We start from the raw sequence: 17,114 nt of genomic DNA on the forward strand, positions 1-17,114 counted from the left end.
AGTTACGATATTGTGATATGACGATAACTGCATTGCACACTTGTTTATTTTTACTTAATCTCTTGCAGTAAAATATGTACAACTGCTAACACATCATGAGCATTGATTGACCTGGCTGGTCCACGAGTATAGTCCACTAAAGTAAGTGATTTGGGCTGTCACCTAGTGACAGATACTGTATATATCTTTAATTTCATTTACTACAAGCAAAGCATATAGCATTAACATGACAGAATGAAATGAATGAAGCTGTTATTTGGAGGTGAAATACATACGCTGCGTTGTTTTAAAACAAGGGAACAATGTGAAGTCCATGGAGCGATTCAATGAAAGTCCACGTCCAAAGTGACTGCAAACTGCAAAATGAAACCCTGATTGAAAAAAAAAATAAGAAGCGAAATTCCGAGTTGACCAGATCTATCCTGCAAATCATTATGTAACACAGTCCATGAAGAAGCACATTTGGATTAGTGTACTTTGACACAACAAATGTGTCCAAACGCAGTATCAGTATAGGTCCTATCTCATGGTGGAAAGTCATACATTTTCACTGTGCTGTTTCTCCTGAACAACCACACTGAGAAAGTATGCTTTCAATTACACCTGATCACTATCGAAATATAATTCAATACGCAAATCTTGCATGCTAAGTTTCCCTGTGTATGAAATTGCATACACTAGGCCCCTTTCTTCCCCGCTTGTCAAGTCCAAAGCCAGAATTTTGTGAAATATAAGAGTGCATTTTGGACCTGTGCACATTCACAAACACAAGGCCCCATTCTTGATCTCATTCCACCCCCACCCGCTAGTCCCCACGATTGAACAGACTCTAGCCAATGTTGTCTGTTAATCATTAATCGATGTACTTTGAGCTGTGATAAGCGCCTCGCTTCAAAAAACATTGCGGTGGGGTAAATCAGTCAGACTTAGGCAGAATAACAGGTCATATGTTGATCTCCATTTGGGTTCAAAATGATCAGCAAATATTCTTTTAGGCCTCCCTCTGCTTATAAAGATGCGATTTTAGGTTTGGAGTATTCATAATTATTTCACACAGAGAGAGAAAGAAAGGCTGGACATACTTTATATTGTGCTAGCAATCCCTTGCAGATTTAATCTGCAGCACTGGTAATTCACACAAAATCGAGCAGTTTAAGTCATTAGCCCGCAGACTAATACAGTACAGTACAGTACAGTACAATACACTCTATTCATGCACAGTATTCCTCCAAATATAATCACTGTGTGTGACTGCAACGCAACAGATTCATTTAGTTTGAAATTGTCGTACGGTAGTTTTACAAAGGAAGAGCACTTGCGAGGCCCCCCTTGCTATGCACCACGCCACCAGCAGCCTAAAAGACAGCCTGCAGTTTCCATTCACATTTTTTGACAGCCCCCAGCATCCCTCCCTCTTTTCCGCACAGCAGATGCTGCGATGGGCGCCATGACGCTGATCCTGGATTTTGCCTGCAGAAGCGACCAAAGATGCTCTAAGAAAACTGAGAGTGGCGCTAAATCGACACCAAGATGGCGGAGTCGCCCGTTCAACGCATGCGTTGCAGCGTCAACGTTTTTCCTCAAAATGGCGAGATCGTGTTTTTGTAGCACTAAACTAAATTTGTCACGTATCTTGTAAGCGCTGAAATGGAGTGTTTTGGGGTGAGACGTTTCCTCCTCACTCCTTCTCTTTTATATTTTACAGTTGAACTTTGCTTCCCATGATGCAACGCGAGGCTAGGATCTATTGTATTTGGCCAATCTCCGCTTGTGAACGTCTCTGTTAGCGGGTAGCTCCGCGCTGTGTCAAGGCAGCAAAGAGGCGACCGACCGGCGGGGGAGGCAGGCGAAGCAAAGGGGGACGAGGACGAGAGGGAGTTGAGGCTTCGTCCCGTGTTTGGAAGCAGCAAGAACAGACTTCTTGCCGTCCTCCTGACGGGAGACGAGCTCCCCGTGTAACCTTAAATAACAAAACGGAAGAGCCCCCAGGATTTGACGGCCAACTGACGGACTCCTCTTTTAGACTCTTTCAACAACCGTCGTGTCGAAGTGGGCTGCAACTCAGGAGACGTTTCAGTTGGAGGACGCACACTGGGATTTCAAGAACATATCTGGCCGCACTGCGTTGCGACAACAAGAGGATATTACTGTGGGGTAGGAATTACGAATACTATTTGAAAGAGCCCGACTTCGGTTACGTTTGACAGGCACGGTGAGCACATGACAAGGGGAGTCTTTGATGAAAATTGGAATGATGACATTTGGCAGTAAAGCCAAGTCACGTTAACATCGCTAGCTCGCAAGCTACTTGGCTAAGGTAGCAGGCTGCTAACTAAGCCTGTGTCGCCCTTTGCATTCCCGGAGCAGAGGAGGGGCACCGGGGTTTTGTAGCATTGCGGCTCTGCCTTGCATTTTTTTTTTTTTTTTTTTTTTTTTTTTTTTTTTTTAGGGGGGGGCTTCAAACAGGAATGGAGAATCTCAGATGTTTGCCACATCTACTCTGGGGGAACTATTAAACCGCGGCGAGAGGACCATTTTCCATTTTTGTGAAATCTAGGAGCAGCCTCCAAACCAACCGGCTTGGGGCAGCTAGGCTATGTTATTGGGACTGCTATACTTTTCTCCTGTGCCTTGCGGCGATCTGGAACGTTAAAATGGGGAGCTGCTGCACCCCATGTACACCCAAAATGTGGATCACGAGGCAAAGATCATGAGTAAATCGGCGAAACAGCGACTTCCCCGCAGCTGAAAGTTTGTGATTTTTGTTTTTTTTGTTTTTTGTTTTTTTTAAACTTTCGAAACATATTCAAGGTGAGGGAACTTTTTCAGTGGCCCGTTTGAGCCCACTTTTCATATTTTGACTCACTCAACATTAAAGCCAACTGGACTGTACAACCATGTCGGGAGAGGTGCGTTTGAAGAAGCTGGAGAAGCTGATTTTGGACGGGCCCACTGATTCCAATGGCCAGTGTCTCAGCGTGGAAACCCTGCTGGACGTGCTGGTGTGTCTCTACGATGAGTGCAACAACTCTCCACTTAGAAGAGAGAAGAATATCCTGGAGTTTTTGGATTGGGGTAAGCAAGTAGAATTATTGTTTATCTTTGTTTTTACTGAGTCCCCTTTGGTTGGCCTGTGCAGCCAGCCTCACTGTTGTTCTTTTTTTTTTTTTTGGTAAGACGATAGGCTAATAACGTTGGTTGTGCACTGGCCCTCCCTTCCACATCACATTCCTTTTATAGTAGTCGTGGGGCTCGGTTGGCCTGCTCTTTTCCTCAACACTAACCCTCCCAAAAAAAACAAAAAACAAAAAAAAAACAAGCTATCATACTTGTGTCCAGCAACTTATTTACTGTTACCCTTTGGGAGATGGCATGCATAACTTGTCGCTGGTTAAATTCTACACTGCACAGTACACACCTAAAAATAAGTAGCTTTGTATTGAAAATATTAATATTTTCTTTACTGTAATCAGCTCACCAAGTACTAAGGAAGCCATTCTGAATAGAATCAAATGCTACAAGAATAAAGTCTGTAAATGTAAGAATTATGTTTTGTAATTCATTTGAATTTTAAATGAATTTTGTAATTCATTTGAATTTTAAATGGATAACATTTTACAAGAATATGTTGTGATCTGAGGCGACATAGTGACCGACTAGTTAGCACATCTGCCTCACAGTTCTGAGGACCCGGGTTCAAATCCGGCCCCGCCTGTGTGGAGTTTCCATGTTGTCCCCGTACCTGTGTTTTTTCTCCAGGTACTTCGGTTTCCTCCTGCATCCCAAAAACATACATGGTAGGTTAATTGAAGACCCTAAATTGCCCGCAGGTGTGAATGTGAGTACGAATGGTTGTTTGTTTTTATGTGCCTTGCGATTGGCTAGCGACCAGTTCAGGTTGTACCCCGCCTCTCGGCCAAAGATAGCTGGGATAGGCTCCAGCACGCCCGCGAACCTAATGAGGATAAGCGGGATGGAAAATGGATGGGAGTTGTAATTTGAAGAGAATAGTTTTGTCATTTTACGAAATCAGATAATCAAGTAATCTGTTGATTTTTGATCAATTGACGAATCGGATTAATCCATCCATCAATTTTCTGTAGTGCTAATCCTCAAAAAAAAGTTTTTATTTCCATCCCTTTATTCTAAAACAGGACATTATTTCCAATTGACAGTGCAGTATGCAAATTTGGCCACCTGATGTAAAGCAAAGATATGCCGCAAAGCTTCTGTACAACAACGGCACCCAGGATTTGCCTTAAATACAAAGTTATACGGGCAAATGTGTGCCAAATCTGTCCCCCTGACTCGCCCCTGGGCATTTATTTAATCGGCAACTTTTAATTTCGGCCTACACAAATTATTTCATGAGATTTAATGAAAGTCTATGTCTTGTGACGTGTATACGTGTAAATCATTCAGTTGTTGACTGAAAAATGTTCAGACTGCAAAACGTCTTCATGCGTGATGTGTGTTTGCCTATTTGGTAAAGTAAATGAGTGATATCTGTGTAATTTTTCTATACGATAGTACGGCAATTATAAAGCGTAAAATACTACCAAAAGTAACGCAGGCATCAAGTATTTGTGAGTCAGATGCAAGTTTGCTAATGTGGGATTCATCTGTCATCGCTTTTGTGCCAAACATCGTTAAATATGAACAATGTAATACCTATCGTAATATTATGTTGTAAAACAAGTTAACATAAAGTGCCTTATCATTACATCAAGTGTCGAAAGCAAACATGCTCACTAAGTATTGGTTACACTTGTCATGTAATGGCTGTACATAAGCTTTAAATGAGTGTCAGGTTTCTTTGGGATGCCGTAAAAGCTCTTAGAATCATTCGTATCAAATGTGTATGTACAGCCCATAACGCAACACAACACTCTCATTTATTAATTCATGTAAATAAGCGTGAATAGCTCACTCGGTCAGCTGTTGAGTTGAACAGGCTTTCTGCCAACCAAGAGACCACGTGACCATTTGGTGATGACACAGCAAATGCTCCCATACTATGGTCATAATCGAAAAGAAATCTTAATATTAAGAACCGCAAAAGCCATAGTTTTATAATGTTACGAAAACAAAATTGCAATTAAGTCGAGATGATGTGAATAATTCGGAATTGTCTTAGACTAAAGTTGTAATATGTCGAGAAGCACTAGGATAAAATCAGTAGACTGCTAAGGATGTTGTCAAGTTAGTTCAGAGTAAGTTTTACAAACAATGAAAAAGTGAATGTTTAGGGACATCAACGCCATCATCAGTATGTTGGTGTCTGTTGTTACTGATAAAGAAGTACGTGGACTTAATTTTTATTTAATTTGAATTGAACAGTTTTAACAAGTATGTATTCATGTTACAAAACAAATATTCAGTACACTAAAGCAGGTCTGAGAGAGTAGCTGTTCTCAAACGTGCGCCTTCCGGGAATTTTGTCGTTACACTTTCCAGCTTTACTCTTGTAATGTTCCAAGTATGGTTTTCTCATACTGTGTCAGTTTTTTTCCAGATATCATTATTTATCTTTGTACTAGGGCTCAATTCGACCTTAACAGCCAAGCTTCATTAACGCACACTTAAGGGCTGCAACGATTAATCGAAAAAAAAAAAAAAAAAGATCAAAGCAAAGTCTTGGCCATGAAGCTTTGCTGGGATCATTTTTCTACACAGACTAATCTTAGTGCAGTTGCACGCACCACTCCGTGTAGCAATAAGTTGGCGCAATGGCGCCGAGCCATGAGGAAAGTCTGTAAAAGACAGAGAATGTCCAAAGTTTTGGATCATTTCACACTTACCAAGGAAGAAAAAGTGCAATGTGTACCACAACATCACGTCTACGATTGCCAACACAATGTACCATATTGATGTTAGCTTATTTAATATAGTATTCCATCACTAGTTAAAATGTATTGTAATGCCCCGCGCATGGTCAAGTATAGACACTGCCACCAGTGGACTTGTAATTGCTTTATTGAACAAACGGAAAGAAAAGACACATAATAATCAAATTCATACACTAGCTTCTGATGCCCACAGCTCACGCCGAGCTACTCAACATAGAGACTAGCTAACCGTTTAGCCAGTTAGCAGCCAGCCAACTCTAAACTCTCATTCGCTGATGCCCACGGCATTCACCAGCGACCCCAAGAGGACAAAAATGTCCACATCACATACACAATGCAATTGTGTTTATCTAAAATACATTTTTATCCAATTAATCGATAGGATAATCGGTAGAATACTTGATTCTAAAAATATTTGATAGCTGCAGCCCTGCACATAACTTCCTAACTGTGTAACTTTAGGTGTAAATCTTTTGTTTGAAGCTCCAAACTCTTATGTTGTATTGCTGTTTAATTAAAAAAACTAGTTTTGTTTCCATGGCTGCACACTAATCGCAGTTGCATGGCCTCTCCCAAGCTTTTGTGAATTTATAACCAGCAAAGGTGTTTACAGTGCACAGTTTTCAGGTTTGACTTTTCCACTCCTCTCGTACAAAGTGAGGAGAAAAACAACGACACATGAAGCACGGGGGACCGCACACACACACACACACACACACACACACACACACACACTGGTTTGTGTAGAAGAGCTACAGTATGTGTGTGTGCGTGCGCCTGTGTGACATGGGGAGTTTGGTTTGTGCATGAAGCAGGAATGTGAACAACTCACCTTTTTTTTAGCTAGCTGCCGGCGCATGCCTGCCCTGCCCTGCATGTCTGGGAAAGCCCTAGAAGCAGGAACAGCTATGTGCCCTCACAGGAGGGAATGTGGATTAATGATATGCCAGACAGTGAAAGTAAACATCTAATGGAAGGAAAACAGTTTTTGCTGACAACTTTCTACCCCAATTCATCGATCATTACAGTAGACAGGGTAGTAGTCAAATGCTGGTTCATTTTGATTGTGGCGTTCAAGTTTTGTCTACTGCACCCGTTGCCATCTTTACAACCTCAACCTATTCTAAAAATTGATCTCTGTGGGCTGTTAAAACACTGGAAGTGGAGCTCTTGCTTAGTGTGAGAATAAAAAAGCTAGTTCTTGTTTTGCCCAACATACAGTATACACAACTATTTCTTCTTTAATTAAACACCTCTTGTTTTCGCCAGTGCACAATATTTTGCCGTAGTTGTTACCAAAGTCAATCTACCACAGCAAAGCTGCCTATGCAGCTGTTCTCGCAAAAATGTTGGTGTACCCATTAGTATATAATGAGAGGTGCCAAGTGGTGACATTTGCCTTAGGTACTCTGGTTAACCACACACCTACAGGACATACAGTGAATGCCCCTGAGCAAAGGTTACCCTTGACCTTTATTCTGTAGGACATACAGTGAATGCCCCTGAGCAAAGGTTACCCTTGACCTTTATTCTGAAGGGATGAATAATGTATCTGTCTATTTGTCTATCATGTTGTGTCTCAGTCTGAACACTATTAGTACTATGTTAAAGGAGTACATGGATAAGGGATGAAGAAAAACATAGTCTGGTAGATATTAACATAGGAATATGTTAAAGTGATATCAGTGTCATAGTATTGGAGCATTTGTATGTGTAAGAGTAAAGTAAAATGTACAGTATTGTCACTGGTACTGCTGTAATTATCGGTGCATCCCTAATAATACTGTGTGGACGATTTCTGATGGGTGGTTTGATCGTTGGACCATGGAGCCATGGTAGCACTTTCCTAAATATTAGCTATCTTGAGCAAAATTTGACAATGATGAGTTATTTCCCTCGAGTGTCTTAGTAGATACGCGGTCAGAAGAAAAGCATACCTGCAATAAAAATTACAAGCGCTGCATTAGTTTCACAGCCTCCAATTTCTGCTGTTCCACCACAAAACAAAAGTCACAGTGGTAGCGTATCAAACGCAGACTACATCTGATAGATGGCATAAACACAGTTTAATCCTACATGCTGTAAAACTGTTCAAACGGTCCACATGAAACCCAATAATGCTCTAGGTTTAAACTGACCTGCCTTTTTCAGCCAACTTAAGAGTGCACAGCTACAGTCACACTCCCTTAGAAAGGCCTCACAATCAGACCACGGTCATCAGGCATGTGCACCTTTTCATGATAGATCAATAAGCTGCCACAGTTTTGTTTCTTTTTCACCCCACAAAAGTGAATGAGCCACAGAAGAAGATAAACATTTAAAATGGGTGTGCTTTTCTTCTTGTTTGGTGACCTCATTCCACCTGAAATGGAGACCCCTTCATGACCTGAAGCCACAGGGGAAATGAACATGGGAAAGTACGCTTTATCCCGATTCCTCGTGTTGACTTCAGCAGTTGCAGTGTGTACAGAGTGGACTTCTCTAGTTCAGGGTTGTGCCCCTTCTCCTTCACTCACTGTGCGGTTTGTGAACCACAGAGATTGACTTGTATTTATGCACCATATTAATGTTACCACAATACGATGAATACCAACACATTATAGACAGCCATATCTACTAAATGGGTTTACATAGCCTGTTTCTAACCACCAAGGTATTTCAAGAATGATGTGTTGCCTCGTACACATTAGATTGCTAATAGTTTCACAGAAGGAAAATGGCAGTGCACACAACACAATGTCAGGAGCAACTGGGGGATTATGTTGTTAATGGGGGTGAAAAACCCTCCAGTTGCCAGATAGCCTCCATATCCTCTGCACAACATACTGCTTATCCACCAATCTGATCATATATTTGATCCGTTTTGATCAGTTTTTTTAATACTGCAATTAATCTATATGTATATGCAACACATACCAGCAATTGTGTGAAAGGCAATGATTCATGTACTTAATATGGAGATTGAGCACCGTTCTACAAACAACTACTTTATAAGCGTATGAATTACACCAACCCCCCTTTTAAAAAAAAAAAAAAAATAAATTAAATAAAATAAACTTGCAATTTTGAGCATTTGAGTGTATGATTCAGTTTTGTTTTAGTGCTTTGCACTTGTTGGGTTATTGTAGGAGTTTTCCTTTTTGCAAAGAACATATTTTTTACCACATTATCATTTTTTTTGTAGTACTAGTGGCAGTTTGTGTCTTTTACATTTCACATAGTTCATATTATATTTTCCTGCATTCCTCTTGGTCCTCTGAAAAGTGTCAGCCACGCCAGTCCGCAGTAGACCAACATGGAGGAGGCTGCCTGACCTTTTCGCAATCCAGCGTCAGTGTGAGCCCGCAATGTCCAGCTGTTCGACTGTAGCGGATGTATATGTGTGCTCCGCCCTACAGGGGTTTCATTGGCAGCACGCCCCCAGGCGCACGCGCACACACACACACACACACACACTGAATGAAATTGGACTACCGTATTTTCGCGACCATAAGGCGCACCGTATTAAAAGGCGCAGTCTCTGTTACGGGGTCTATTTCTGTATTTAACACATACATAAGGCGCACCGTATTATACGCTAGCTTAAAACATACGGTAGCATGCCGTATTACCGTAATGCCTAGTATGAATAAAATTAGGGGCGGCTGGCTTGATTGCTACTTTACGAGTGGAGGCTGGCTTGACCGCAGTCATTTTCGGGGGTCCTTAGCCTAACCGATGTTGTTTTGCACAATGCACATACTATACGTGCTACATACCTACTGAGGGCGTGCCTTTAGCGTCCTCCTTCACGCTCACCCTTTCTCCTTTACGCCCGCATGCTGTCCTCAGCCATGTCCGCTTTTCCTCTGTATAAGCAGCGTGTCGGCAGGAAATGCTCTCAGTCAGTCAAGCGGGGCGCTCATCACACAACAACATTTATAGATTTTGGAACTCTGTGCACAAATAAGGCACGCCGCATTATAAGGCGCCCCGTCCATTTTGGAGAAAATTTAAGACTTTTAAGTGCGCCTTATGGTCCTGAAAATACGGTAAATAAAGTTACCCATTTGGACCAACTCGATAACTAAATCTAGTTATCCAGCTGGACCAACAAACTAACTGTTGACAGACTGTCAGTCTGTTTGCAACATTTGGCACAGTTGAAATCCCTGAATAAGAACAATAGGAGGGAGAGGAAATAAACATGAATGATGTGTTCTGAATACTAATGCCATACCTTTCAATGCCGTGTAGTTTCATCCTGTGTCGGTCCAAAGCCGGACCATGATGCCCGGACGGAGAGACAAAAAACAGCTGGTACACACAAAATGCATCAGTGCAAGTTCTAAATTTTATAGTTTACATGAATACAGTAAGTATATATATATATATATATATATATATATATATATATATATATATATATACACACACACACACACACCTAACTTGCTGTGTGTATGCACTCACATATATACACACACATACACTTGCTGTTTTGACTTTTAGCTCTGTTTCCTTGCTATAGCCATTAGAATTAAAGTTATTGGTTCCAGAGCGTTGGTGTTTTTATACATGGTTTAAATTCTAAGTCAAGACCCTTTGTTTCCACCTCATCCAGAACAAAAAGCCTTGTATGTGAGACTATCCTTTTTGCCTTTTGGCATCTTGTACTTTCTGCTTGTTAGGCTCCCGCCAGCAAGCATGTGATTAGACCACTTTGAAGCTAATTCAGTAGTTGTGGATGAAAAATGAGGCTTATCACATATTCAGGGGCACGATGAATTGGTTTCTCATCTGAATTGAAGGATTAAGATTATTGGGTCTGTATTACAACGGTCTTGATACTGGGCCTGAAAATTTTATAGAAGCATTCTCCTAACAGGACATCCTCACTGCCTCTCAGGCTGTTCTGATGTTTCCTGTCTGGCTGTGACGGTGGGCACAGTGAACAGGAAGGAAGCAAGCACAAGAACTCAGTGAGCTAGTTCAGACCAAATGTCTAACATGATGTCATTCAAGGAAGTGAGACAGCTGTATCGCATTGTGTCATTGTGTGCTCACTTGTGTGTCCAGCATTGTGGTGGCATTGACAAGCAGTTGAAGTCATTGACATGGTCACTTCCTTGCCAATGAATTCAGCTTGCTTAAGCTCATGTCTCATTTTTGTTGCTGGTATAATAGTATACAAAATGACAGTTTGTTCGTACTCCTTAGTCTTTAATTAGCTCTTACAACAACCAGCGTCTTCTTGTATGACAGTTTTAACGTACAAAAGCCACAGAGAAGTCTAACGACTGTAAAGGAGTTTTTGTTTCGAATAGGGGACAAGGGAGTTTAAAAGCTGTTGATTTTTGTTGTTGAAAATATTAAATAGCACCTGGCAGTTATCTTGGTTAGAATTTTCTCTTAAATATTGTTTCACCGAAATATAAGTGAAGCAGATGATTAGTAAGTAAATGTTTACATCCATCTGCACTGTTCAAGTATGGTTCAATGCGCAAGATTACATGCAATTTTATGAACATTAGTGACAATTCGTTGATGATATCAATGCTTGGCTTAGCGATCAGTGTGATTTTGTTTGTAAGTTTAGAACATTCTGGGAGAGATTGTCCTATCCAAGTAAAACTAGTATTTTTTTTATCTTTTATTTTTTCTTAAAAACAATGAATTAATGAGTTGATTGTGAATTTTCCCCTTGGGTCATCAAATACCCATCCCTTATATGGCTATACTTTTCAGACATCACTGGATTTCTGTGAATGTTTTGTTGGCAGAGACAGGCTTAATGCTAATTGTGATGGCTCATTAGAATGTGGCAATGGGTGTTTCGACTTCCTTTCTTCGACGCCCAAAGGACACACTGCAGCACACAGGTCATTAGCCAGGCCTACAGGACCCGCAGGACCTGACCGCAAATGGCATCTTCCTCTTCATGCTCCCCTTTTCCTCTTCCCCTGCCCTTCCTCTCATCCCACCATCTTGATTTTAATCTTATTGTCCACTTCTGCCTCATTCTTTCCTTGTGGGTTTGGCTGACCCCTGCTCAACTGGCTGTCTATCATGAACAGTATCATGAGCTTAATTTGTTGGCTGCATTCTTACCTCCACCATGGAGGTTAGTTTTGTTCATCAGCTTGTCTGTTTATACAACGTCTTGTCAGCAGCTTTTACTAAAGTATTTTTTAAGGTGCATAACATCTCTTGGAAGTATCCACGTGGGAACCCCAATTAAAATTGAATAATGAAAAACCTATTTAACATGTTCACACACAGATCTCTGATATCTTTGAAATCGCCACAAAACTGAATGCTGCTACTGTGTCACACAGCGACACAGCATCCCTCAATCAGATAATTAGATGTGTGTCGGTCCCGCCCGAGTAATGCTGAGGTTATCCTCATTTAAATCAATGGCCAGAAGAGTCAGTCCAGGCCAACAATCTTTATTTATTTTATTTTTTTTAACTTTAATTTTTGTTTACTTTTGTGTTGTTGCTGTTGGGTGTTAACACTTGAGTATGTGCGTGCAGTGAAATTGGATATATTTCACTTGAAAAGTACATGTAAATAGGATATAGGCATTACATTGAAATTGGGCGCTGCGACCTGCAGTGTCCCAGTTCTTAGGTTTCTTTCTCTTCCTACTCCAGCCTTTTAAAAACGCATTTCAAGTGGACCTGCGTAGTTTAACATAAAGCACACGCCTCATACCTCCATAACCACAAGTTTAGTTCTAATGTCTGGTTCGGCAGGTATTAGCTTGATTTATTTGTGTCATACTCCACAGTGTCAACACTAATGTAAGTAGGCCGTGTTTCTAAAGGTCCCACTGGCATGAGCATTCAGGAAATGTTTTAATCCTGGCAAATTACTCAACGCTGTGCTTCTAATGACATGACAATGTAAACATTTGTCATTCAGGAAAAATGTCTGCTAGTAATGACATTACAGCTCGGAATACCAATTAGCAAGTCCTTTTTTTTTTGTCTGCAACCGTAGCCTCCAAAGTGACACATCTACAACTCAATGCCGCAGACGGGGGAACATCTTGAATGCGTTCTTCAAAAGTTTTTCATGTTGTTAACAGGGACATTTTTGGAAATCTACCTACCATGTCCATCCTTTGAGATCAAAGTGATCCACAGCCAGCGTGCAAAGAGAGAGACTTTTACATAGTTTTGTCTCTTCCCATTTGGTTGGAGAGGAACTGTGAGCCAGGAAATGAAAGTGTTTCAGCAGTCTTAGAAAAATGCCAGCAAAACGTAGTCATAAGTTAGTGACTATGCACAGTGTTTTTTTTTGTCTATAGTGAGAGTTTTCGGAAAGTCACCTAAAACGTTTATTAACAGACATGTTTCAATATAGAATACAGTAGGTACATATGTATTCTATATTGAAACAACACAGTGACTTTCCGAACACCCTGTATCACTTTATTGTGGAGGCTGCGGTTTGTTTCCACAAGCAGAACCTTTCAGTTCAGTTTGGTACACATTTTACATCTTACACTCAACAGTAAATGGTCAAAAATATTCAATTCACCCTTGAATTGGGGTATCAGTCACTGGTTTACGTTGGTAATCTTGTCCATTGATTACTAACCCGCCTTGCCTTTATTTGCTTTAATTAATTGGAGAATTACCTGCTGTCACAATAGTATGCTATAATGTCACACGACTTACATCACCAGCCTACACGCTCCAAGGTGGAAGCACAAGACTTATCAAGGTTCACTTGATTGGAACTGGTGGTAAACTGAACTGTAGTGTTACTCAGTAGTAGCAGTTACTCGGTTCATAGTGTAGTGAGCATAAGCACCAATATTGTATGTCCCACGTTAAAATGTATATAGAATGAGGATTAAAACAATGTTCCAAATTTGGAGCAAATTTCCTCTACCTGCTGTTCAAGCTAAGGATTAGAGAATCAAAGGCTTTTTGGGATTCAGCCATAGACGCAATTTGGCTTCCACAGTAGATCCATTTTAAACCATGTGTACACAGTATTATATCTCAGAAGTGATCTTTTTTTTGAAGTCATGATAATCCTTTAATATGGGTGATGGGTTTCTTGAAGTAACATTAAATCTTAAATTGCAATGCATCCTCTGTGTTTTTTTTTGCGCCCATTTAAAACGGTCAGCATGGGAGTCTGTGAAATGGCCGACCCACTGCTGTCTCTACCACACGACAAAACCTATTTAGGGCTCTTAAAACCAGAGCCCTCCGCAGCCTTGTCATGGAACAGGTTAATAAATAACATGATTGTCTCTGGACCCTGGTTTCTTCTTCTCTAGCCTGGCTTCTCTTTCCTGTTGCAGGATGTTTATCTGTCAGCAGAGAAACAGGCACAAAACACCAGCTATGGTTGGATCGGGGGTGATGCCAAGGAATCCAATCAAGACTTGCTTGTCTCTGCTTCACAGCTGTGGGCATGTACTTAGCAGTGGAGAAATACTTTTCTTCAGTTTAGAAGCCTTATGACCTTAATTCCTTGTGGTTATTATTTGGAATATGTTACCCAAAGCTCTAAATAAGATTGTAGTTCTGTTTAGTGGGTCACCTATGTGGAATTCCATATATGGTTGGCCACCTCTGTGGAATTCCATATATGTTCTATTTTAGTAAGTTTAGGCCTGGGGAGGAAGTGAATTTCTATTATGGGTCTTGCGCTGATTAACATTTCCACAGGTAGCATAATTTGTTTGGACCACATACATTTTCTGACTCCTCAGTTGTACTATTACTTTCCTTTGGTAAAGTGATCAACATATATTAATGTGGTTTTGGTTCACTCATAAACATGCTGTACTTATGCTGCCACACTTTGTGTAGACTGGGGGTGTCAAACTCATCGTAGTTCAGGGGCCACATAAAGCCTAATTTGATGTCAGAGGGGGAGACCACTAAAATCTTACCTTACTTGATATAATAACAAATGTTTTTCACTTTGTTTGAATTTCGAACAAATCAAATACATTAGGAAAATCTTTATATTAATAAATAACCAAATAAATATTTGTTCACCTACAAACAAGCAAGATTTCTGGCTCTCAACAGACTTGTCACTTCTTCTTTAAGAGGCTCCTCTGTCCTCCATTCGTTACCTGTATTAATGGCACCCGTTTGATCTTATCAGTATAAATGTCAATGTCAGTCACACTCCAAGCTCCAATATGGCCAAGACCAAAGAGCTGTCAAAGGACACCAGAAACAAAATTGTAGACTTACTTGAACTAGGCTGGGAAGACTGAATCTGCAATAGGTAAGAAGCTTGGTGTGACTAAATCAACTGTGGGAGCAATTATTAGAAAATGGAAGACCTACAAGCCCACTGATAATCTCCCTCGATCTGGAGCTTCACGCAAGATCTCACCCCGTGGGGTCAAAATGATCACAAGAAGAGTGAACAAAAATCCCAGAACCACACAGGGGGACGTAGTGAATGACCCGCAGAGAGCTGGGACCAAAGTACCAAAGGCTACCAAAGGCTACCATCAGTAACATACTACGCCGCCAGGGACTCAAATCCCGCAGTGACAGTCCTTAAGCCAGTACATGTCCAGGCCCGTCTGAAGTTTGCTAGCGAGCATTTGGAGGATCCAGAAAAGGATTGGGAGAATGTCATATGGTCAGATGAAACCAAAATATAACTTTTTGGTAAAAACTCAACTTGTTGTGTTTGGAGGAGAAAGAATGCTGAGTTGCATCCAAAGAACACAATAACTACTGTGAAGCATGGGGATGGAAACGTCATGGTTTGGGGCTGTTTTTCTCCAAAGGGACCAGGATGACTGATCTGTGTAAAGGAAAGAATGAATGGGGCCATGTATTGTGAGATTTGGAGTGAAAACCTCCTTCCTTAGCAAGGGCATTGAAGATGAAACGTGGCTGGGTCTTTCAGCATGACAATGATCTCAAACACACCGCCCAGGCAACGAAGAAGGGGCTTTTTGTAAGAATTATTTCAAGGTCCTGGAGTGGCCTAGACAGTCTCCAGATCTCAACCCCATAGAAGATCTTTGGAGGGAGTTGAAAGTCTGTGTTGCCCAGCGACAGCCCCAAAACATCACTGCTCTGGAGGAGATCTGCATGGAGGAATGGGCCAAAATACCATGAACAGTGTGTGAAAACCTTGTCAAGACTGACAGAAAAATGTTTGGCGTCTGTCATTGCCAACAAAGGGTATATTACAAAGTATTGAGATGAACTTTTGTTATTGACCAAATACTTATTTTCCACCATAATTTGCTAATAAATTCCTTAAAAATCAGACAATGTGATTTTCTGGATTTTTTTTTTTTTTTTTTTCCCCCTCTCTCTCTCATTTTGTCTCTCATTGAGGAGGTATACTACCTATGATGAAAATTACAGGCCTCTCTCATCTTTTTAAGTGGGAGAACTTGGACAATTGGTGACTGACTAAATACTTTTTGCCCCACTGTGCAGTGTGCGCATAATACCTTATCACAGTGATTATATTTTAAGGCACAAAACTTTAGTCACAGGTATTTGGAACTATAAAATATAGTATCACACTTTAAAATTGATTAAATTATGAATACCTAGGAATTATCCATCCATCCATTTTCTGAGCCGCTTCTCCTCACTAGGGTCGCGGGAGTGCTGGAGCCTATCCCAGCTATCATCGGGCAGGAGGCGGGGTACACCCTGAACTGGTTGCCAGCCAATCGCAGGGCTCATACAAACAAACAACATTCGCACTCACATTCACACCTACGGGCAATTTAGAGTCCCCAATTAATGCATGTTTTTGGGATGTGGGAGGAAACCGGAGTGCCCGGAGAAAACCCACGCAGGCACATGCAAACTCCACACAGGCGGGACCGGGGATTGAACCCCACTCCTCAGAACTTCGAGGCTGACGCTCTAACCAGTCGTCCACCGTGCCGCCTACCTAGGAATTATTACCATTACATTTTTTACAGGAGCATAATAATTGTCAAATTTATTCTTAGTCCCCACCATTACAATGTCTTTTGTATTTTTTTTTCACCTTCAAATTCATCCTACGTGCCAGATTGTCACCCCGCCCAAGCGGGTTGTATGTTTGACACCCCTGGTACAATGTGTGCTGTGCATAATACCTGATCACAGTGATTGTATTTGAAGGCACAAAACTTTTAGTCACAGGTATTTGGAACTATAAAATATTGTATCACACTTTAAAATTGATTAAATTATGAATACCTAAGAATTATTACCATTCCATTTTTTTTACAAGACCATAATAATTCTCAAAATTATCCTTAGTCCC

General features: G+C 40.9%; 1 protein-coding gene across 5 annotated transcripts in view; it reads left to right on the forward strand.

Annotated features, from left to right (window-relative positions):
- The first annotated feature begins 1,719 nt into the window (after positions 1-1,719).
- The window catches only part of cdc42bpab (CDC42 binding protein kinase alpha (DMPK-like) b), a 102,973-nt gene continuing 87,578 nt past the window's right edge, over positions 1,720-17,114 (forward strand). The window contains exon 1 of one of the 5 annotated variants that reach the window (XM_061754774.1): positions 1,720-3,075. In XM_061754774.1, coding sequence (XP_061610758.1) covers positions 2,898-3,075 — 178 coding nt within the window. In that variant the 5' untranslated portion in view covers positions 1,720-2,897. The remainder of the gene's footprint in view (positions 3,076-17,114) is intronic. The other 4 variants (XM_061754777.1, XM_061754771.1, XM_061754772.1 and 1 more) reach the window with 4 other exon arrangements.

This window comes from Phyllopteryx taeniolatus, chromosome 18 (assembly GCF_024500385.1).
Source record: "Phyllopteryx taeniolatus isolate TA_2022b chromosome 18, UOR_Ptae_1.2, whole genome shotgun sequence".
NCBI classification, from domain to species: domain Eukaryota; kingdom Metazoa; phylum Chordata; class Actinopteri; order Syngnathiformes; family Syngnathidae; genus Phyllopteryx; species Phyllopteryx taeniolatus.